The 23458-nt window shown below is 41.0% G+C and overlaps 1 protein-coding gene across 1 annotated transcript in view; it reads left to right on the plus strand.

Annotated features, from left to right (window-relative positions):
* The window catches only part of FBXW8 (F-box and WD repeat domain containing 8), a 52331-nt gene that overhangs the window by 9367 nt on the left and 19506 nt on the right, over positions 1-23458 (plus strand). Inside the window, exons 5-8 of the mRNA XM_009320206.1 lie at positions 4-21; positions 621-709; positions 14176-14333; positions 22055-22251. Of these exons, the coding sequence (XP_009318481.1) occupies positions 4-21; positions 621-709; positions 14176-14333; positions 22055-22251 (462 nt within the window). The remainder of the gene's footprint in view (positions 1-3; positions 22-620; positions 710-14175; positions 14334-22054; positions 22252-23458) is intronic.

Genomic DNA, 23458 nt, shown 5'->3' on the forward strand with positions numbered 1-23458 from the left:
ATTTTGAAAACCAACTGGAAGGTAAAAGGGAATTTCTTTAATGGGATCCAGATGCTGTAGAAAAATGGGAACCTGGTTCAAGCAAGTGGTAGTGAAAAGTTGGGTCTTTTGCATTGCAGCTTCTTTTTGCCAGTTAAAAGGGGAAAGCTGCTGAAGGATTTATGAGGCTTAGCCCTAGCTGTAATACCTTTTATTCCAATGACCGATTACTTTTGGGAGTGAGTCCTTCTGCTTGCTATGCTACTCCATTGACTTTGGTGAGGGAGGGATGTTTATACTTCAACCATCCCTTGATAGTGAGAATCAGCCTTTAAGGTGAAGGCTCCTTCCCCTGCTCATTACCTATCCTGGCTAAAAGAAAGCTATTTTGTTGTTGTTGTGATAGTCGTTTCTCTACCTAAATATTATGAATTATAATGAAGAGTGATAACTTCTTTCTCCTTCATTCCTGTCTGTAAAAATTCCAGGAGGCAAGCATAAAATAGATGGGTCTTCTCTTTCAGCTGCACTGCGACTTGTCACTAGCAATATCAAAGCTCGGAGTTTTCCACAAAGCAGCAAATTAACTTGGTCGATGAGTGTATTGCAATCCCAACACCATGTCTTGTCTTTCTGTGCAGAATCGCATCGGTGCTGTGAGCCAGCTGCGATATGAGCTGGGAAAAATTCTTTGTGATGTACATTCTTGCAATGGAGTTGTTATTGCTGGGTGAGTATGAGGTTGCGTAGCGCTCACTTAATCTTCACTGTTTGAAATCTCATGTACTGCTTTTTAACAAATTCAAAAGAAGCATCCGTCTGAGGCAACAAGAATGAATTTTTCTGACTGCAGTTCCTTTGTGGGTGAGGTAGATTGTCCTTAAAGTGACTGACAATGATGGTTATCTACGAGTCATTTCAGCAGTGCAATTTTTTATTATACTATTCAAAAAGCTATCTCACGTGCATATGGTCCCTGTAAAGACAACAGTACTTTCTGATGAACTGTGTCTATTGTTTTGCTGTGGAAGCACTCAGAATGTAATAAATATTGTACACATCTACTGAAAAATGCTCTTTTTATTATTTTTTTTTTTCCATAAAAATCTCTTAGTCACGAGGATATTTTTGTGTGCTATGGCAAGATAACTTCAGAAGGACTGCTACTTTTTTCCATTGTTTTTTAAAAGAAAATCTGGGGGGAAAAAACCCACCACCCAGAGAAACTCAAACTTCTCTTTTCCTAATATAAAGCTTTGTCGGGACCCTGATTTAATGTTAGCTATTCATTTGGGTTACACTCTTAAATACAATTTTGAGAACCTCCCAAACTCTTGGAAGAGGTTACCGTGACTGCCGGTTCCAAAAGGGACCGCAGAGGGAGTAGATGTAAGGCTTTACTATATTCTGCTTGAATTTTACAGGTTCAGTAATTAGTAGCCCTCCAGAAGAAGTCACATGAATAAATAAAAATTATGTCATCCTGGGGGCAGTCAGAGGACATTATCTCTAACATACCAGAGTTCCATGTTTTATGGTAGCACTTCACGTTAATGGTATGCTTATGCATTGTGAGATTAGAGAAAGCTATTTATAAAAAAAAAAACAACACCCTATCCAATTCACTCATTGGTTGTAAGAAAGGTGCCTTGAAATACATTGCATGTAGATAACTCCTATGTACATTGAAATGCTTTTGAATGCTGTTGGACAACTGAGAGCAGAAATCTAATCCAGCAGACGGCAGGAGTGAAAGGGGAATTTTAATCTTTGATGGGTTTGTTGGTTTGGTTTTGTTTTTTTTACTAGATGCTCTACCACGTGTTTTGCTTCTGCATTTGGCGGTCTCCCTTTCTGTTCTCTCTGCCATCCTATTCATTGACTATTGCTTCTCTTTCTCCGCTCTTCACGCGATGTTTTTGCTGCTGTAATTGGTTGTGTTATAGCAATGAAAATGCTTCTGCTGAAGAGCTGTGTACCTCTAGAGGGGCAGTGCCACACAGCGGTTAACCTCAACAGTGGCCGTGGGAAGAGGCTTGAAGAATATGTGTGGCTGGAGTACCACAGATCTTACGTTGACTCGTGCCTGATGTTGAGACTTCCTCGGGCCACCGATAAGACACCGCAGCTCCCAGCCTGCTGTGGTCTGCAGCTGGCATCCAGCTCTGCGGATAGCAGCCTGACTTCTTTTGTGCCCTTGAGCTTGGGCGGTGTGTTTCCTGGCCTTGGCTAGGGATCTGCACTACTGTATCTGTTCCACTGTACCTAATGAAACCTCCTGTACTTTTTTGGGAGCCAGAAACCCCAGTTGTCTCCACACTGCTGCCAAAACCTCTAGCTCTTCTTTTTCTTCATTTTCTCCATTGTGTTTATATCCAAACATGCAGTGTATAGAAGGTAGGCAGAATAAATTTAATTTCTAAAGAATTAATGAACAAAGGAGATTAATCCCGTATATTAAACTCAAATAGTCCATATTTTAGCTTGATGTATTATGGAAGTTGGGTTTATGCAGTTTCACACTGTCTTTTCATATTGGTTCCCCAGTTCCTCCAGTATCTCTATTCCTTTGGTGAGTTTGCCTCAGTTGGCATGGTGAAGGCAGGTGGTGCTCTTAAAGCATTTAGGTTCCTGTAAGGTTCATGGTAATAGGTGAGCAGGTTAAGAGACCACTGAGGGAAAAGCTGCACGTGCACATCCACTAGGAAAAGTGATGTTATGGGTTTCACTCAAACTACTTTTCAGTAATTTCCCTTCTCTAAGAAAACAAATTTTAGTAATGAAGTATCTTTTTATGAAGCTGTGAGCATACGCTTGATAAAACAACATGGGGAAATCGGGCTTTACCTGGTTAGTAAATGAAATGTTTAGAATATTAAAACACAAAAATTATATTACTTCTATTGCTGTTTACTACTTGCCCTTCACTCTGGTTTGGTAGCTTGAGATCTCTGAAAGCATCTCTTAAATTGCCGCAAGCAGAAAACTGTTCTGTGAATCTTCTTACCCAAAAGAAGATGAATTTGTTGTTCTGCCAGTGATGATCGAAGTCTGCAAGACAGTAGCACACTGTCACAGCCCCCCAGTAATATCTCATGGTATGTCATGGTAAGTATTAAACAAGACAGACTTAAAGTTATAACTAAAACTTCCAAGGACATCAGCAGATTGTGCAGGGAAAGACTTTGCTCATTATATGCATTTGATAAGTATTTAGGATAGGTAGATTGAGGAATTTGTTGGGTTTGGTTTTTTGGTGTGGGTTTTTTTTTTTAAATCCGAACATAACCCTCCCTTTTCTTTCCCAGTTTATAGTATTGTACTTAATGGCATTGTGCTTTCAAATTTGTCATAAAAGTGTAATGAATCTGGTGATCGATAGCTAGCTGTTGCATTCTTTCAGTACTGAAGAAGTAATTTAATAGCTGAGGTTAACAGAAGTCAATTTTCTTCTCAGTATAAATATCAATTATCTGTTACATTTAATGATTATATCTCCAGTTTCGCAAACACTTACATGCTTAGCTTTACACGTGGATAATCATAGATTACAGCCAGACTTGCCATGTACGTAAAGCTAAACAGACGTGTGACACTGCAAGACTTGAGAAGTTGGTGATGATCTTAAAGCTATTTTTGCTGTGGCATTTCCTTCTAAGGGGTTTTCTAAGCAGTGGCTTGTGGCATTATTTACCTTCCTTTCTTCTACAGTCAGGTTGCTGCACTGGAGAAAAATAGGGCCACTCAGTTTTTAGCAGGTTTTTTGCTGTCTGACTTTGGGGAGCAGCTGCAACGCGCTGGCTCGGCTCGGTCAGGCCAGCCAGGCATTACGCTCTGTCTTTATAGCTGGAAACTGTGGCAGTGTATCGCAGCTGCTCCCTGGTTTCAGGAGGTTCAACTCAGGTTCTTGGGAGATCAGAGAATGGTTATAAAAATTAAAGAAGGGGTGGAGAGAGAGGTTCTCCAGCAGAAATGCTGGAGCTGTTGTATATTTGGGGTCTTGGAGCAAGCCCGGGAAAAATCTTACTTGATTTGAACCTGTGCTGTGATAGACCTGATCTAGCGTGCTTCATTATACTGCTTTAAACTCTGCTGGAAAGTGGAATAATTTTTATTTTAGTTGCTGTAGAGCTTTTTTTAATCTTTCTGAAAAGGAATTTGTACAGGTTGTGGGCAGAGTGACTTAAAACAGCAGCTACAAGTGTAATACATAGAGGCATAGTTTGCCTGAACTGGTTCAGGAGCAGATCTCTTTGTTAACTTCGTGTAAGGAAGCAAAGATAAACTACACGGGGTTAGCTCTCCCTTAGAGAAACGTACCTGTTTCATGCGCTATCTTCTATTTTCTCCACGCTGCTGCCAAAGCTCAAGCCAGAAGATGGCAGAATATCAAGGATTGATTAAGTGCAACCTGAGCTGCGAGTTGAAGGTGGCTGCTAGCAGCTCCTCTTTCTCAGAGCGCCTTGCATTTACGGGCTGACATCAGATAATTCAATCTGGCCTGCATGCAGAGCATCTTGTGTTTATCATTAAAATTTCATCCCAGCGGTTACGATGCTTGTTTTTTGGGTCAGACCTTGAATCCCTTTTCATTTGAGACAGCGGTGTTTGTGGTTACCTCACTCCCAATCAATGTTGTATTCACCAGCCTTTCTACAGTTACGTGTCTGGAAGGATCTTCATTAAAGGGATGTTGTCCTCCCTCCTCTCCGTATTCAATTCAAATGTAGTTTCTTCTTTAAGTCAGAGTTTACTTCAATTATACGTCTGCTCGCTTGGCTTTTATAAATTACTACTGATGATTAGGTTCACTGTACCTAATACAATTGTATGTTTGGTTTTAATACAGAATGCCTGGACTTCTTCACCTTCTGTTAATAAAATCTTAAACAAATATCTCTCTCCCTCCCTTTTTTTTTTTTTTTAAAGCAAGCGCATGCTCAGACAGTAAAATTGGTACTACTTCTTTCTTGGCAGTGTTGACAGCCACACTGATGGGCATTTGTAGTCGGAGGTTAGGTCCTGCTGGAGATACCGATCTCAGAGCACGCATCTGGTCCTTGTTTGAACTGTGTTGTCATTACACAGTGGATGCTGTGGTGTAGCATGTCTGTAACATGTTGTGAGACTGTTTTGCTGTCTGACCGGCTCTGTGTGAAATACTTAACGTGTGGCTGTCCTTGAAACTGTGCGGTAAACTTGCCTTGTGTTGGTGGTGATCATCTCACCTCACAACTCGCCCCGTAAAACCACACCAAGTCTGCTGTGAGTCAGGGTGATCTTTTATTGTCCATTGTGTTAACTTTTTTATGCTTGTGGAAAGGGCGCTGTGGCTTTACTGCTGCCATTTGTAGCTCTGAAAGCTTCCCAAATGAAAATAAACAAGAGATCCAGAGTCAGACCACCCTTCCAAAGACCCAGAAATATAAAGGTATCTGACGCTTTTTTCTTCTTCAGTTTTCTTTGACTGAAGGAGGAGTGCTAGACTGTTAGTTAAGAGCTTGCATAAGTGGAGGTTTAAGGGCATGCCTCTGCTGTGCCACGGAGACCGGTCTAGCAGATGCTGCGTGGAGTCCTGCACCCCTTACAGGCTCGGCTGGGAATCAGCCCTTGGTTCTTCTCTTTACATTTTAACTTCAGAGGTTTTCCTCCTTCCCTCAGTAAGTACTATCTTCTTTCCTAGAGATCTTATTTTCTTGAGTTAGGGCTAGTGAGATTCATATGGTCTGAGTGCCTCAATAAATTTGCAGATTAACACTTCCTCCCCGTTCAGGGTGGAGCATACCTGGCACAGATGGTATTTCTCCAAGTGATGCTTGATAAAGGCAATGAGAAGCAAAAGAAGAACTTTCTAAATATCCTGTGTGGTCAGAGGAATCATCTGTTTTAGAGGTAGTGATACGTTTTGATTCTCTCATACTGAGAAACTAAATGCACGGAAATAATTTTCGTACAGTTGTCTTCATTCTGAAGGAGTCTTATGGGAGTTACAGTTTAAACACTGCAGCACTTTCAAACAATTTGGGCCTTCCAGTTTAAGTCATTGTGAGCAACATACAGACATATAAGTAGCTGCTACTATATGGTAGATTTCTTTGTTCTCTACGATCACCTCCCACTCTGCTTTCCTCATGCTCAAAGGTGACCTGCAAATGACTTTTCAAAAAAATGGGCTTGCCACTCTTTTTAGCTTCATAATGATGTGTGAAACTAGCCCGAAAGGCTTGAAAACACTTTTCTGCACTTCTTAAAACTTCATGTCAACTCTCATCTAATTTGGGTTTTTTGCTATAGGGCTTGTGGGCTATTCTCAAGGTATTTATTATTAGCTCTTGCATCTTAATTCAGTGTGCAGACCTGAGGAAACCAAAATATTAATTAGTAATGAAAATGAATAAAAGTTAACAAACCAAAGTCTTAAACAGCCTGAATAAACCCCTGCCTTATTTAATTGCTTAAATTTCACTTGTATAATGGCACAACTTTGATAGGTTTCTCCCTATCTGAGAGGGAGACCAAGAGCCTGGATGTAAAACAAAGCAGTAAGGCAGAAGGTAAAAATACTTGCCTTTTTCCGTCAACCTTCCCCAAACCCTTTGTGTTCTCTTCACTCATTCTCATCATTGTTAAGAAGTAATAAGTGTCAGACCTTATTTTTTTTCTAGTGAGTCACCTTTAGGAGGGTTGAAAACAGGATGACATCATGAGTTCAGAGGGGTCGGATGACAAACTACGGGAGTTAGGTAAGGTTGTGTTAAGTGACAAACATGTTGGCTTCTCTGTCATCTTGTGAAAAAGAGCCTTTCAGGTGAAACCAATAGTAGAAGCTTGATACTGACTCTTTGTGAAAGCTGCTTTCCAGCCTGCCTGACCCTTAAGCTATTGGTTTACTTGTAGGTTTTGCTGGATGCAGAGGAGCACATTCCTGCAGTGAGATGTGCGGTGTGCACAGTGATGCTCAGTATTCTGAAGTCACGGTAGTTAATTTTGAGCTTGTAAAGCCTGGTTTTCTACTGAGGCCAGACAAACCCATGCTTTTTCTAGTAAACTTCTTGAACATTTCATTTTTACTGTTTTCACAACCTACCAGCCTCTGGGCTGTTTCCATCAGTGCCTAGAGTTCAGGTGATACTTTTCCCCTCTGCTGTTTGCAGTGTGTTACATGTTGGAAGGAACACAAACTGCAAACATATCGATTTACATCATTTTCAAATGGTGTTTTCTCACCTGTATCTGAAACTGGAGCCATTGTTTCATTTGTTGCATCTCGTGTTTGTCCTTTGTGAAATAATAGGGCTGATGGACCAGATCCTTCCCAAATTGCATCATGATTCCTCTTGAATTCCCTTGAAAAAGATAATATTGTTTTCTCCTGCCATGTTAGTAGCCTTAGGCAGTACCCACAGTAATATGTTTCCTTGGTCAGAGCAGCTGGTTTAATTAATCGACCTGGGCTGATGCAAACCACTGGAACCTTGATGTAAGTGATGGGAGATTCTTGGCCTTAAAAAAGGAATTACTAGAGGCAGTTTGGCTTTCTCTAACTTCTACTTTTGTAAGTGTTCATTAAAATGTTTTGCCTATCATATAACCCTTTGGCTTGTTTCTGTTCCCTTGGTATGACATTTGCATGCACTTAAAATTAATAAGAAAGTGAGGCACGCAGAAATACTTAGGATCGCGAAATGTTAATTGTTACAGATAACAATGATAAGCTGCAGAAGAACTGCATGCTATCTCCAGCAGCTTAACCCACTTTCTAGAGCTACGATTTCCGAAATGAGGCCTTAAGAATGAAGGTATAAGCTTTCCGCAGCTCAGTTTCTGTGAGTGTGGTCCATAGATGGATGTGGGTTGATGAATTGGAAAGTCAAGTTCCTGGCAGAAGAGTTTGGGAACTGACTGTAGGGATGTTCAGAATGTATCTCCTACATGTTAAAGTGATCTTTACTCCATCATTGCTACCAGACTGTTTTTTCCCATTTCCTTCCCTTAAGGAATCCCTTAGCCAAGCTACATGTCGGTTATATATGTAGTGGCAAAATCAATGTCTCTAAATGACTGTAAATGAGAACACAGGAAGGCTTGGGAACTTTTACCTCTTTCATCCAGCCTTCCTCTGTGAGGCATCTAACACCGTGGTAAATGTGTCTAAGCTCTCCATTATCCCTCACTTAAGAGAAAAGTTGGGGGTCTTCACGTTGAGTATAAAGACGGTAATAGAATCCATTTAATTTCAGTATTGTGTGTTGCAATTGAGGTATCTTCCAACTTGCGGTGTTTTTGATGAAGAGGTTTTTTGAAGTTGAACGTTACGAATTACCACTGTCTTACTTGAGCCTTATGGAGAAGATGAAGCTTAGGAGCAACGTGAACCAACTTACAAAGGCGATTGGACTTGGGTTTGCATGTTTAATTGGACCTTGATTCTTAAGCCTACTGAGGGGGTCTCTGTCTAGATATCTTAATTAACCACATGAAGGACTGGTTAGTTGCTTTTGGTGGAATAAGGATGAAAGGTCTGAGATGCTTGTTGCAGCAAGACAATGCAAAATACTCATTATTTTACTTGCTTATCAACAGGCATCCATTTAAACAGAGCTATAGCTAGAGATTGTTACTTGAGCAAAATTCCTACTGACTTCAATAAAATGCATTGACATTGTAAGGACTTCATAATAAGATCTTTGGAGTATTAACAGATGGTCACTGACTGCCTGAAACAAAGTTGTTGGCTTTTTTTTGTTTTGTTGATCACCACAGGTATCTGGAAACTGAACAGACTTTGCCTTCTGGAAATCAAACCTGACTGTGAAACAAAGGTTTTTCTTTCTCCTTCCTTTTTATTTTCTTGCTACAAATTCTTTAGAGAAAATATGGAAAATGTAAACTGATTTCTGAAGTGTCTTATGAAAAGTCTTTGGTGTTCAGACCAACTTAGTGTAGTAAGACTTGCCCTGGAGTGGTGCACTTGAGGCAGCCTACAAAATGGACTGACACCAGCGTCCTGTTTCAACAGAAACCCAGCAACAGTCCAGTTGACCTGCTTGTTTGAAGTGAAATTCTGCAGTGCCAGCAGTAAGCAAGCCATGAAGGAAAGCAGTTTGTCTTTGCTGCTGCCATGGACTGAATGGGTAGAGTCTTGACTGTTTTGAAAATGTTCCTGTTGACAGTTTTTCTTTTGTGTATTTGTCAGTTTATATATTAGTTGCAGTTGTACTTTGCACAAACACTAATTAGACAGCCATCAACACTCAGGGCCAAAGGCTTACTAACAATGCAACTGTGATAGCAGTGTCTTAATTGGTTGAGTATAATTGTCATTAGGCAACGATAAAGACATCTGGGGCTCTGGAGAGAGATCAGCCTCCCCCTCCTCCTCTTCCCCAAATTTGTTCTGGCTATTGCTATCCAACACAGTTGAGCTTTTTCAGATGAGATTCTGTGTTTTGACCAGTTTCCTGATGTTTTTCTCCTTATGAAATCATCTGCCTCTTCAGCACCACTTCATTAGAGCGGTGCCCAGCCTCCATCTCTGCTTCCTCCCACATGTGCTCTGCACTTCACCACCTGCTTCCCAGCCATCGTGGGACATCAGCAGCTTTTAAGCACCAGCTCCTTCTCCTTCAGTCTTCTGCTTTCACTCATTTGAGAGGGCACAAGGAAATTGTTCATCTCCTTATGACATTACTGCCAATAAAAAGTAGTTGAAATGCTTTTGATTAGCGAGTAGGTATTTTTATTATAGTACGTTTGTAGATACCATGTGAATTTAATTTTTTTCAGTTTCTGTATACCATATGCATTCCACCTATTGTTGCTCCATTTCAGCAAGTTTTTTATGCATATCTGTAAAGCTTAAGCTGAATTTGCAGGCTAATTTTTACAGAGGTATACATATCTGTCCAGAATTACAGAACTGGCTTGTCAGGGAGAAGTGTAGTTAGAAAAATACAGCTCTTGTCTTTCTCCTGCTGCTACTTCTCATGTATGCACTGAAACGTTCAGAAGAACAAGAGCGAAGAGACATGTAAGTCCATCAAAGAAGCTGAGTTACTTGGGTGGAGAGTCTCTGTTGAACGCTAAGAGAAGGATGACTGTGTCTGGAGAACAGGGAGGGAAGCACGCAGACCCAGAGCTGAAAGCCAGGCACTGGATGAAACACCTTGGAAGGCATCAGGGCGGGGGCTGTCTGGAGAGGGGGAAACTTGGGGTTGTAAGCAACAGTCTTTTTCTTGTTGCTCACTCTTGTGCTTGGGACAGCAAGACTTTGAACAGCCTTTCTAAATGAAGTAAATCAGGTATGGTCTCTCATGTGGTGGGGTTTTTTTTCTTTGAACTTGACAACTCGGAATTTGTAGGTTTGGGGCTTTTTTTTTTTTTTTTTTGCGCAAGTGGCTTATATTAGATGTTGGAGTATTTACCTGACACTGCAATAATCATCTCATTACACCCACCGGGGGGAAAAAAGCAGCAGCTGAATGCTGTTGGTATTAGAGCAAACAGAATGTATTAGTTGTTTTATTAAACAGGAAGGTTTTTGTTTGTTGGGGTTTTTTTTTTTCCACTCCAGCAGAAGCTATGTGGGCCTTTCATAGCCATCTTGACAGAAGAATCAGTAACTGAATGGGTTTGGAGGACTGTGACTGTTCTGGGGCAGAACACTTAAACTTAGGGTTCTTTTCATTGAGTAGCTGGTAATCCAACCTAAATTTTTGTGGCGAAGTGTAAAAGTTGTTGTGGTAGGAAATTAATAGAAATACTGAAATTGTCTAGAAATAGGTTCTGTGAAGTGCAGCGTGTTCTTCTCTTCAGCCATCTATATTGATAGAGCAGATTTGCCAATTATCTGCAATAAAGCAGCCTTTTTATTTTTTTACAGCAAGGCAATGCTTTAATAGTTTAAAAGCCTTTTGTTGTGGTTACAAATTGAAAGTGTGTTGCTCTTTACAACAGCATTAAAAGCGGGGAGTTGAACCATTAAATTTTTTAGTTCAGAATTGGATTCATCTGTGTTTGAAATTCTTCCAGTTCAGTTCTGGTACAGGCCCAGTGTCTGCTGGAAATGGGCATGTGGTGGTGATGGCCAACGGAGCGTGTTGTCAGCTGAGGAGGTGGTTTATATCTCCCATTTCCCCATGCTGGTTCCCTGCCCAAACCTAGACCTCCACTTAATGTTTCCAGCATGGTCTTGAAACATCTCTCCAAATCCTTTAGGTTTGCTGCGTGGGACTGACTTGCTGTCACGCTGCACTGGGAAGGATGCGAGTGGTGTTGCTGAGTGAGAAATGGGGGTAGGAGGGATACGGAAGGGATGGGGGCAAAGATGCCTTACTGCCCTCCTCTTCCTGATGAACCTAAAGCATTTGTCCTATCTTGCAGTGCACTGGTGGGATTTCTGGGCAGACACACGTGAAGGTAGGGTTTGGTGGGCGCTTGCAGGGTTCTCCTGGCACATCTACTGCTCCCCGTTCTCTGTCGTGACAGAACTGGAATGAGCACTATGGCCAGGGTCCTCTTACGGATTGTTCCGTGTCATCTGTCTGAACCCACTAGAGCATACCTGAGGTACAACAGGTCCTTGCTAGGGGTGGGAGAGCAGCGCATCTTCATGGTATAGAAGTGAAAGCTCTTCAGCATGTACCTATCCGTCACTGGAGGGGTGAGGATGAGGAGGCTGCAGGGTGGTCTGATGTAGAGCCTACCAAGCAGAGACAGTTCCTGCATTTAACAGGTCCTACCACAAACATACTGGGATTTGAGTCAAATTTCTTTCAAACTGATAGTGAGAAACGTTTGGTGGTTCTGTTCCAGTTTGAACTTAGCTGTAGAGGTGGTTCAGGTTCATCTTCAGGAACAAAGAATGGTTCAAACTAAATTTTGACTTGGTTGAATTCTCAGAAAAAATTAAAGCACCTATTGTGGTACTGTGATGTTGGATCTTTAATTCCAAGATTGTGGTCCATGTTATTTTTTTTATGGTAGCATGTCTTGAGCCCTGGATCATTTGTGTTGCATGCTATGTAGAAAAACCAGAAGCAGTGTGCTCAGAGAACTAGCCAGCCCTTTGTCTCTTCTCTATTCCTGTCATTCTGTTTTCTCCATCTATTAGTCTTTCTTTTTACATTCCTAGACTGGACTCTGTGAGAGTGAGTATGCATATGCACTAGGAGGAGATGCTGTTCTTCCTTGCTTATTTGGGAATGAAAATTAATATTCTGTCACTTAGTTCTGTCAATTCTACCAGTATTTTGTGTCTCCCTTGAAGCTCACTTTTCAGGGTCACATAGTGACAAGAGAATTTTAGCTTCCCCCTTGAGAATAATCTGCTACTCTTTGCAGTTAGGAGAATTTTGAAAACATGACACCAACCAACCCGGACATAAAGGGGAAACAAAAAGCAGGTCAAAATCAAAATGCTTCCAAAATGTTATGTGTGTGTCTTGTTGAATGGGACTGCAACAGATCTGTGCAATTACTTGTCCCATTGGGGTTTATCTCCAAATTTTAAAATGTATCTGAAATAAGCTCTTTTCAGTTTTGTAAACTGAAGATGTTTGTTGTGGAGTAATCTGGGCTGCTTGTTCGGTCCAACATGAAACGTTTAGCTTTGCTTTGGGGAAGCTGCTTTCTTGAGCTATTCTTTTGAAATAGCGCTGCTGTAAATTGGAAATGAAAGCAAGATTCAAAGAGGGATTTGGGCCTCATTTGCAGAAGAAGGAAAAGGGAGAAGTGCTATCCCACCCTATTCTCTCATTTTCTTCTGTCTTGCTGTGTAAGGCACCAAAGAGGAAGCCAGGTGACAAGTGGCCGATTCAGTGCAGAGCATTAATGTACATCTCTTTCAGCTTGACAGATTTCACCGTCCCCTCAGGCACTTTAATTAGTTGTATAAAGTGGAGCATTTTCACTCAGAGATGTTGGAAGTAATCTGCTCCAGAGTACTTGCAGTTCCATTGCATGGTACTCCCCAAAGACCTGGGTGACCTGAGTTGAAGTCCCAACATCTTCTAAACCTTTATTAAGCACCTTCCTTCCTTCACCTCCTTTGTAAATAACTATTTTCTTATTATCCTCATAAACATAGGACAGCCAGATTTCTAACCAGTAGACCTTTGAGGCTTATAAGAATCATTCTTTTGAAATATTTTTTCCCCAAAAAAGTCAGGATATAACAACAAAGCTGACAGAGCAGGAAGCACCCTTCAGTTTCCAACAGAATCCAAGTCTTGAGTATGGCAGAGAAAGACATCTCAGACTGTTTGACAGTGTTAATTGTCACAGTTCTGTCAAAAGTTATCTTAAATAATTATTGAACTGTTCCAAATAACTACTTCATTGTGTTCTTTGACCAGTCATAGAGGGAGCTTCTCCTCTACTTTGCCTGCAGTGTTTTTTTTTCTTTAATAGTGTGTTCCACAGCATAGATGGCACAGAACGGTTTCTCTGTTGCTTGCTGTGTTACAACCTTTGTTCATTCAGATATATTCAGTATTATCTGAGAAGTTTAGTTCTATTTTTTTATTTTCTCATTGGCAAACTATAGTCTGATGTTAAACTATAGTTTTTCTGATGTTTCAGCGAGAGCACCTTCTGCAAAGAAGGCAGCACTGCCTTAATTCTAAAGACAGCACTTAATAAATTAATTAGTCTTAAGAGATGTAGGCAAATCTCATCAGTTGATGAGGCATTAGGAAGTTTCTTTCTATAAAGAGCAGTAAGCTGGATGGGTCTATGCGTGTGCGTGCTTGTATGCATGTACATAATGCTCTGATCAAACAGCCTTTCCTTGGCACAACCACAGTCACAAATTTTTAAAGACCGAAAGGAAACAGTTTGAAGTTTTGCCATGATGTAATTTAGACTCGTTACCGATTACCTTTTTCCCCTTGATCCCGGGTCTCCTTGCATTCTGTATGTAAAGCTAATATCGATAGTTGGTAACCTGCGGTAGCTCAGTCATGTCGTTCTTGTAGCTCCAATATATCTGCCTGCCTTAGTAGACTTGATGCTGCTTTTGGTAAATGGGAATAAAACGAGCAAAGTTGATGGGCTTGTACACAGAGTGTGTAAACAGGAGGAGACTAGGAGCTGTAAAAGGTGTTGGGCTTTAAGACACTTCTTGTTTCTTCCTCCCTTCTCCTGCAGCTACCTCCTTTCCGATGTTTTGGGATGAATAATAGCCTTCTTTTCCAGGTATACATCAGGAGCGGTGAGGTTGTGGGACACTCGCACCTGGGACTACACAGCCCCCATCCTGGAACCAATGCACGGTCCTGGTGATGCTGGCCCTCAGCCACATGTCTCCTTTGTGAGGATAAACAGCTCTCTGGCTGTAGCAGCTTACGAGGACGGTAAGTAACCACAACTCTCCTCCCTATTTAAAAAAAAAAAAAAGGCTTTACAAAAATGAAGCAGCTGCGCTCAGCTTTTTGTGTGTCTGTAATCCTGTATATAAACACACACGCACACACTTGCTTTTATGTGAGAAAGTTGGCCAATAACCCTAAATGCATTAGGAGGCATTGGAACATAGCACCCATTAAAACTGATGTTTAATTCCTACTGGAACTGCTACACAAAGCTTGAGTGCCAGGCTGTAGTCCAGCCAAACTATCTTAAGCAAATAACTTGTTTTGCTATAAAAATATTAAATATTCTTCCACCAGCCTTCTCCTCTGTCCAAAACTCCCATGGGGTGCTGTGAGGCTTTGTTATGGGAATACTGGTAAACTTGCATGTCTGATTACTCTGCGTCCTCTCTTGCTCTTGGCATAGTGTATAGATGCACATTTTCTTGACTGAAGTATTGGTTTGCAGTGGTGGGTTATTATGTACTTTCATACAGAGAAATAAAAACTGTGACGTAGTATTTATGGAAACCATAATAAAATCCTGGTTATATGCATTGTTTTAAATATACTTAGATGTTTATATAATGGGCAACAAGAGCCAGAGACCAACTGTACATCTAGTGGACGTGGGAACAGCAATTAAAAAAGTCAGGTTTGGACAGTGCTAGCCGATTGGGAACCTAGGCTGAGTTGCTCAGGCAGAACTCAACTCCTATCATCTTTCTTTAAAATGTATGATTTGACACTTAAAAACTTCTCCTCAGGTATGAATAAAGAGTATTTTTAAACTTAGGGAGCTTTGTACACATACTGTCTTTGATCCTGGCATCTCTGTATGTGGAAACAAAACCGAAGATGGGTAATCCAAACAAAATCTCTAATCCATATATTTTATTTTAGAAATAAATTAAATGCTTTATATGTGAAAACAACTGTTTTCCTAGCATGGATCATGCTAGAGCAGTTTTCTGTGGCTAAAAATTGTTGATAGGCAACATCTTCTGACAACAGCAAGTCTGGTATTACAGAATACTCATTAATATTATTTACTGGAGTCATAGGAAATTATAACACAGTGATAGTTTTAAGTGTTGGCTCTCTGTCCAGTGTGCCAAACAATGACTAGCAGAGGGTCTTTTGTTTGTTTTCTAGTCTCCCACTGACTAATCTAATAATTTGTCTAGGGTTTTTTTCTGTCATATTCCTTGTCATCAGTCCTGTGTGTGCTGTGACTTAAACTAGTTTGCATAAAGCTCGGCATCTTTTATTCTTTTGGGTAGAAATTTTAATGGGCTCTGTGATATGGCAGTTACTCTGATTTGAGAAGCCTGGTCAGAATAGATTAGTTTCTACGTGAATAGGGAATTAGAAAGACTGATTTTAGAAATGTTTACTAACTGGAATCTGAAAGTGTATATTTACAGTTTGGTGGAGAGAATTATTTTCAGCTTGGGGAGGATGACTTTGAAGATAATGTGTTTGATTGTTCTTTGTTGTACTTTTCCAGCTCCCTTTTCTCTTTGTTTGTAAGTTTGACTAACACAGAGAAACCATCTGCTAGTGTTGGAGGTGGTGCTGTCAGGCAAAGAGTCTAGACTTCTCTGTCGAATCCCTGGCTAGCAGACTCGTTCAGATAACATCAGTTTCTCCCAGTTCAACAGAGCTCACGCAGCGATGTCCTTGGCATCCGATCACAGGGAAGAACTAACAGGCAGATTCTGCTCACGCCGCGCCTGCCTTACAGCGCTGTTTTGCTGGTTCGGTAGTAGCAAACACTTCCCAAGGCATATGAAATATAGCAAGGAAAAAGATTTGTCTTACTGGGATGCCTGCATCCAAAGTGAATTGTAACTCCATGATGGCACTAAAGAAAAATTGGATTGTGACTTCTGGTGAATGTTTCTGACAGCATCAGCCTCTGAGAAACAAGCTGCAAGGAGAGGTAAATGAGAGAAAAATGTATGGGGAGAAAATGAAGTTCCCTCCGCCCATGCCAATGCTCAGTGGGGGCACTGTATGTACACCTGGGGCAACGGGACTTGGCAACTTGATCCACAGTTGTGATTTTTGAATTCCAACCCACTGGCCTCATATTTCTTCTGCCTTGTTTCCTATTGTCAGCACTGGCAGTCCTCCAGTTTGATTTTACCACTAATTGTGTTGCACGTTACCGAATTGAAATGAATCAAATCAAAATGCTTTTCCTGGAGCATTAGATAAAGCAGACGAGGGTTCTGGGTAATGAGCAGATGCTGCTAATGCAGGGACAGTAGAGGCCTTGCCAGGACTCCATCTGCTCCATGCTTGCCTGACTTTGGCTGTGAGCCACAGCTTTTGGGAAACAGCGGTCTACTTTAGCCATCACCCCCCCCCCCCCCGCCCTCCAGAGTCTCATAGTTTGACTTGAAAACAATGTGCTGCAACAAGAGAACATACTTTTTTTTAAATGCTGTGCTTCCTACTCATGTAGGCATGGCGGGGAGATGCCACGCTGCCCCTGTTCATGGTAGTGCTTTGAGACCCGTTGGGAGGAGTTAGTGGTACTTCGCAAGTTGCAAAGTAGCAACATGGAGCAAAGGAAGGTGGTTTCTGCAGGGATCAGAAGTGCTCTTGCTTGTTGGCAGGCTCCAGGAAGGGAATTTTGGCAGCGCTACTTTCTGGGACTGGAAATCTGCTGTCTCGTCCATTCTGATGCCCTTAAAGCTGCTTGCGGGTGTTGTCCCTTCTATACCCCCTTTGCAAAGACAGAAGTGGAGTAATGTGCGTGGAGTCTTCCCCTAAGTGCCAGGACATGCTGTAAGATAGCAAGAACAGGGAAGCAGGCTGGCTCGAATAAAGGAAAAAGTTTTTGAAGAAAGCCACATGTAGCCTGCAGTAGTATATTCCCATCAGATACGTACAGGTGGCTGTGGGTGCAAAAACTCTTGGTTTGGGTAAATGGTGTGTGATTTCACATCACGGTCAGGGAAGTCTGCCTCTCGAGTCCCCAACGAAATACAGACTTGCTCGTCTGTGCCTTTTCTGACGGTACTGTGCAGGGATGGTGTCACTTGGAAATCTCTTAAGAAGAGTGGTGGAGATAAAACCTGACAACATTTGGTGGAAACTGATGTGGTAATGGTAATATAAAGGCACGACTCTTATGACTGAGGTCTGGTCTCTCGCTGTTTAGTATGGTAAGTAGCTTGCTGTACCCGCTAAAAGTTGAGAAACAGCATTGCCGTGAAAATAACATGTAAAATTTTAGTTAATAAACACCAAGTATCTACTAGGGTCAAGTTGGCTGTGTGTTGGTGGTCCCTCCGACTAGAAATGTTTTTGGGAGAAACTCAAAAGTCAAGATAAGGAGCTTTGAGACTTCAGCCTGGTGCTCATTTCCACCTGTGTGTTTTGTCAACTGTCTGTACTTCATAGGAGTATGATGTTATCTGAAAATTACAAGGAAATAAATTAATGTTCCCAGCTTAGAGGAAAAAATTACATGTAAGAAGTGTTTTCAAAAGGTGAAAAAGAATTTTGTTTAAATCAAGATAGGAAGTGGCAAGACTGCGACCCACAAACAGGAAAAACATCGTGTAGTTGATGTGAATTAAGCAGCTTCTGGCCTTTCCATGCAACTGTGTTTAGAAGCTGAAGTGAATGAACACGAAGACCATGAGTATGTCCAGATTCCCTGCTCTAGCATATACAAAATTCTGTCTTTGCTTTTATTTTTTGCAGATAATGCACATGTAGATCGCTCTACATCTTTTCTAAAGCTGACAGCAACTGCTAGCCGTATCGTCTTAACGTGGAAGAGCTGATGTAATGGGTCATTAGGATCTGAGCGTAGGATCTTCTGCACCAAAACACAGCCCTCCCTCCACTTAGCCCAAGGGTTTGCTGTTAGCAGGTAGCACTAGCGGGCAGCTGTCCTCTGCTGCGGCTAGCTCTTAGAAAGAGCTGTGACATGCTGTATTACGCTGGCGAGCACAGCCAGTATAATGTTTACAAATGTGATTTAACATTTTTTGCCTCTGTGTTTATGCTGCCTTTCCCTGTTAGAGGATTAGAGTATTTTATATGAAAACAGGTAATTTTGTGTGTGTGTGGCAAAAGTGTTCCCTTTTATACCCGAGATACCTATGTGAAAACAGATGTAAAACCAGCTGCTTTTGCAGGATGTCTCTTGTGCTTCAGCTGCAAGGAGGGGAATATACTAGAGACAGGCACTGTTAATGGAGAACAGCTTCCAGCCAGTCACCTTTGATATAGCAAGAGATGTGTAAGACTGGCTGATGCTTACTAAAATTGGAGTACAGTCAGGATCAGCAGTGCGCTGTGGAAGGCACGATAGACTCATAGATAAATGTTTTCTCCAAATAACTTCCAATCTAGAGTGAATTGCAATAAATGGACCTTTCATCAGGCCACATTTCAACAATATATTGTGTTAGAAGTTACAAACCTAAATTCTTTGTACAATCTGGGCCAAAGTGATAAACAAGAAGACTGGTACAGTGATTGTAATGTCAAGTGTCAGCGATTATACCATCTTCATCAGCTTCTTGCACTTAACTCGTTTCCTTGAGCCAAGATCAAATGTAAGCAAGCTGTAAAGTCTAAATCGGTTTGAGGAGTTATTATTAGGGTTCAATTGGAATAATCACAATTGTGGTGCAGATTTTAGCATGCTGTCAAAGTATTGCTTATAATTTTGATTTAATGACTTTTTAAGATTACAGTATTAAAAAAAAAAAAAAGACACTGTATGCTTGCAACCTTAACTTCACCTTAGCAAAGGTATTGCTTTGGAAATGAAGTACTGGTCGCTGCTGGAGGCAGGAAGATAGACTATGGAAAGTAGTGATCTCATCTGCACTGGTAAATCTTATGTCTAATTTTTTTTATGTTGCCATACTAATAACTTTAACTGTAATGGTGGCTTTTTTTGCTCTTACACAAACATGATTGACTGTTGCAAAGGCTTGCATGCTAATAAATACCTTTTGCTGTTTCTGTAATGAAATACAGAATACAGCATATTCTGCGTAGCACTTTTAGACCTAGTAATAGCTTTACCTATTGATAAATACAGTGGAGCGTTTGCTTTTTCTGTGTAAAACTTGTCAATGTTTTTCTGCTGTCATGGATGAATGCATACACCTGTTTTGACAATAGTGCATTTCCACAGAAGGTCCTTGCACGCCGTGATGGAAGCTTCTGACTTGGCAGCAAGTAACAGATGATGTAGGATGTACATACAGAATCGTACACTCTTTTGGAGGAGGGGAGAAGCAAGGGGGACAAGCAATCCTTTTGCGAGCAAATAATTGTTCATCCTAATGAAAGAAAATAGTATTTCTCTTGCTCTTTACATTCCTTTTCAACTCTCCTTTTTACTCCTTATGTTGTGCTTCTTCATTAAACAGATGTTAACTTGTGACTTTACAAGTCACTTGTGTGTTTGATATTACCAGGGATGTTTTCACACCGTATTGTGCACCAGGTGTTGCACACACTGTATTTGCCTGATAAAATTTTTAGATATTTTGAACAGATTTTGCTATTGAACATCTGGTTAAAAAAAAAAAAAGTACCTGTCTCAAACTGATTGTACTATTGCCTGAGCCATTTTCGCTGTCTTCTCTTTTTGTGATGTTTGAGATGCAGTAATAATAGTGGCTTTGTTGCCCAAATTTGGAGAGCAGAACTCTGAATTCTGGATCTCCCAATTTGCTCGCACGGTCAGAAGAGGGTTGTTTGACTTGAATATTTTTTTGTATTTTGCAGACTTTTCATACGTTAATACACTGTTCAAAAACAATGACATGCTCATCACAGAGATGTGTAAACAAAAGACTTCACTGAAAGCAAATCAGCTTCCTTTTCCCCTTCACAAAAGTGGTCTTTAATTGGGATAAATGTTCTGCAAAAAAAAGTTGAAAATACTCCTACCCGGAGGAGCTTGGCAGCAACACTCATCGTCTGATGAAAAAGTCCAGTTCTAACATCCGTGATCTGGTATCACTACAGTCTTTTATCATTGATGTTTGCTTGCTTGCTTGCTTGTTTAGATCGGCTGTCCTGGAGGTGAGGCTTCACCCATTCCCTTTGTTTTAGTTTGGAGCCGAGGACTCGCTGTGAAGGCACAAAAGCGCCACTGCTAAGCCTTCGCGTGGGGCAGGCCAGGCTGCAGAGGGAATTGTAGCTTGTGCTGTCCGTTTGTATTTGTTAACTTGTTTTAAGCGTAAGTGTGTGTGAGGCGAGCTAGCATTCTGTTTTTCAAAACCAGTTCAGCAGTTATTTACCTTTCAAGCAATTAACATAATTACCATTATGCTAAGAAGTAATTTTGGGAAGTTCTGCTCTGAGCCCTTATGACTCCATCGGGACAGTTTTAGTCGGGACTTATCTTTTTGATGGAAGCCTAATTGCAGTTTTGGCTTTGTGTAAACAAACAGAGGCAGCTAATTGTTTAGGCAAATAGCAGATTAATTTAAATATGCATCCCTAATAAAACAAAAATGGTCCCCATTATGGTACTCGTTCCCATGGCGAGGAATATAAATATTCAGTGGGAGTGCCATTAGACAGGGATCTTTAGGATTATCTGCATTATTTCACATGGGTAGCACTTTCCAGATACCAAATAATCTTTACAAAAGCAAACATAAATCAATTTAAACTCATTTAGATACCATTTCACTATGTGCAGTTTCATTACCACACTCTTGCTTCACCTCCTTTGGGACATGGGAGGAGTGTTTGCAAACTGGCATTGGTGCCCGTCCACAGCTGTCTGTCAGAGCTTTTATGTCTCCTGTTGAAGGAATAGCTACCATTAATCATTTCATCATTAATGGCCATGCTCAAGTAGAAGGACGGCTTCTCCAGCCCTGTCTATCACGTCTGAAGATTGCTTCTCCATTAATTCAGTGCAAAGGTGGCCCAGAAGTCTCCAATTCCGTCTGGCCCTTCTGTTCTGTAATACACTCCCGATTGTTTCAGGTTGCTCTTATTCAGATTATTGCTTTAATGTACCATGCTTTTAAATAGAGTATCGGTGATCTATGCCGGGAAAAAATGCAATTGCAAATGTATTGTCTTTTGACTTGCACTCCTATGTTCTTTGGCGTTTGTGTTCTTTAGCTTTCTGAAAGCACTGAACTCTTTTGCATTTTCTGTTTTTCCAGAGCATCAGGATTAGGAGCTTTGCTGCTGGTTGTAAATTGTTAAGAATGGTATTAAAATCCCTGGCCTGATTGCTATGTGCAGAGCTTAAGATTCTTTTCTTTAAAACTTTTCTGTGTACAGCAGAGTGACTTAAATTTGAGTGTGAGTTCTTCCTCGCTATTTTTAGTGGTAATTGAGGGCAAGTATATAGTAGAATAAAAATGTAGGTGTCTGTTTAAGTCTGATCTTCTCCAAATATGGAAAAGTGAGAGAATTCAAGCAGTCTTCCTCAAGGTAGATAACGATGTTATCTAAAAGTAAAAAAAATTAGGAATTACTTAGAGAGCACAAGCCTCTAATGCCAGAGCCCATAACTTTGGAAAGTTTCCTCTGAACCGGTTATGTGGTGCGATGCAGTGTCCTGAGTTCTGGTTTCCTGCCCTATAGTCTCTTTTCTGTATGTTAACCTCTTCCAATAGAATGCTTATAAGCTTACATCTTAATGATCTTCTAAAGTTTTGTTAAATTCTAAGGTAAAGCATAGTGTTTATTTTTTTCGTATACAGGAACTGTTAGTGTGTGGAGCCTGATGTTCGGGCGGGAGCCGATCCATCGTTACCAGCACAATCAGAGGATACAGGCTTTAGCTCTCAGTTCAGAGGGTGCAACGGTAGCGACGGCATCTGGCTTCGAGGTCAAAGTGGAAAGCCCTAATGACAGAGGATTCTGGCAAACTACAGAAACATTTGAAATCCAGAAATTGGTGAGTCTCCAGGCTACTCAGCTTCATTCCAGAAGCTCCCGATCCACTAATTATTTTTGGTATGGTTAAGAGGGATCTTATAAAAATCTTGCAAGAGTGTTGCCTGAACTAGATAACAGCATTATCAGCTAGGGGCTACGATTTTGAAGCAGGTTAATGGACGAGCCTTTCATCACTGAAGAGGGTGAAATGCTGGCTTAAGCTACAAGTGAAAATGAATAGAAGTCCATATGGTGCAGGAGGTTGGCTGTTCTTAATTTTTTTTTTTTTTGTCAACATCAAACTAAGTTGGCTCATTTTGTAAATCAGTTTTCTCACGTAGAATTGGAGCTAAAACTCAAGGTCTCATTCCAGATCAACGCTATCTGATTAATTCTGAGGCAGGATATTGCAGCCGAGCTAATAGTATCACTTGTGAAGCTGTAACTAGTTGTGCAGCTTCTTTAGGTTGCACCTTCTGTCACTGAAGTTTTGAGACTATTTTAATTAAAAATCAAAAGCTGTCCCATTCTCTGAAGTTTTATTATGTCTCAGACTATCAACGCTTTTTTGAAAGGGGAAGGAAGTGGCGTAGGAATAAATTGAGTCCTGCAGCTTCTCTCCTATTGCAGGAAGCTACTGCGCAGCTAATGGGTATGAAGTTGTGATTTAAACCACTCCTGACTAATCCCCTCTTTCAAAGCTAAGTCAGTCTTACAATACTTAAAATGTTTGGGGATTTTGTTTATTTTAAGAGGTTTCCCAATAAAAATGTTAACACCACCCGCTGCGCTGTAGTTGGATCCATTTTGCTCTTGCATCTTGCTTGCTGCGAAATGTCAGTTTGCCACATGTGAAAGACACTCAGGACACCACACTCTCTTCTACGGTTGGGTTAGAAATCAGCTGTGCTGTTAAGGAGTTTAAACCCTTTCCGTGGTGAGACTTTTCAGCAACGTCTTAACCATTTACTGAAATGGGAAGGGCAACGTCATTCTGGTCTTGTGACAGAAGATGGGGGAGCTGATCCTTGGGCTGTCCTAGAGTCATGTGATAACTTCTCTGTTGATTTAGGGTATATAGCCATGATTTCAGGGTAAGCATCAACTGTTCCCTGTTAGTTGCGTGAATGTGGTGCCTCTTCTGGAGCACTGTATTCACATTCTAGCCACGGTATTTGCTTTGTGTGCTTTAACCTTATGGCTTTCCATCCTTCATCTGAAAGAGT

This window comes from Pygoscelis adeliae, unplaced genomic scaffold (assembly GCF_000699105.1).
Source record: "Pygoscelis adeliae isolate BGI_AS28 unplaced genomic scaffold, ASM69910v1 Scaffold483, whole genome shotgun sequence".
Lineage (NCBI taxonomy): Eukaryota > Metazoa > Chordata > Aves > Sphenisciformes > Spheniscidae > Pygoscelis > Pygoscelis adeliae.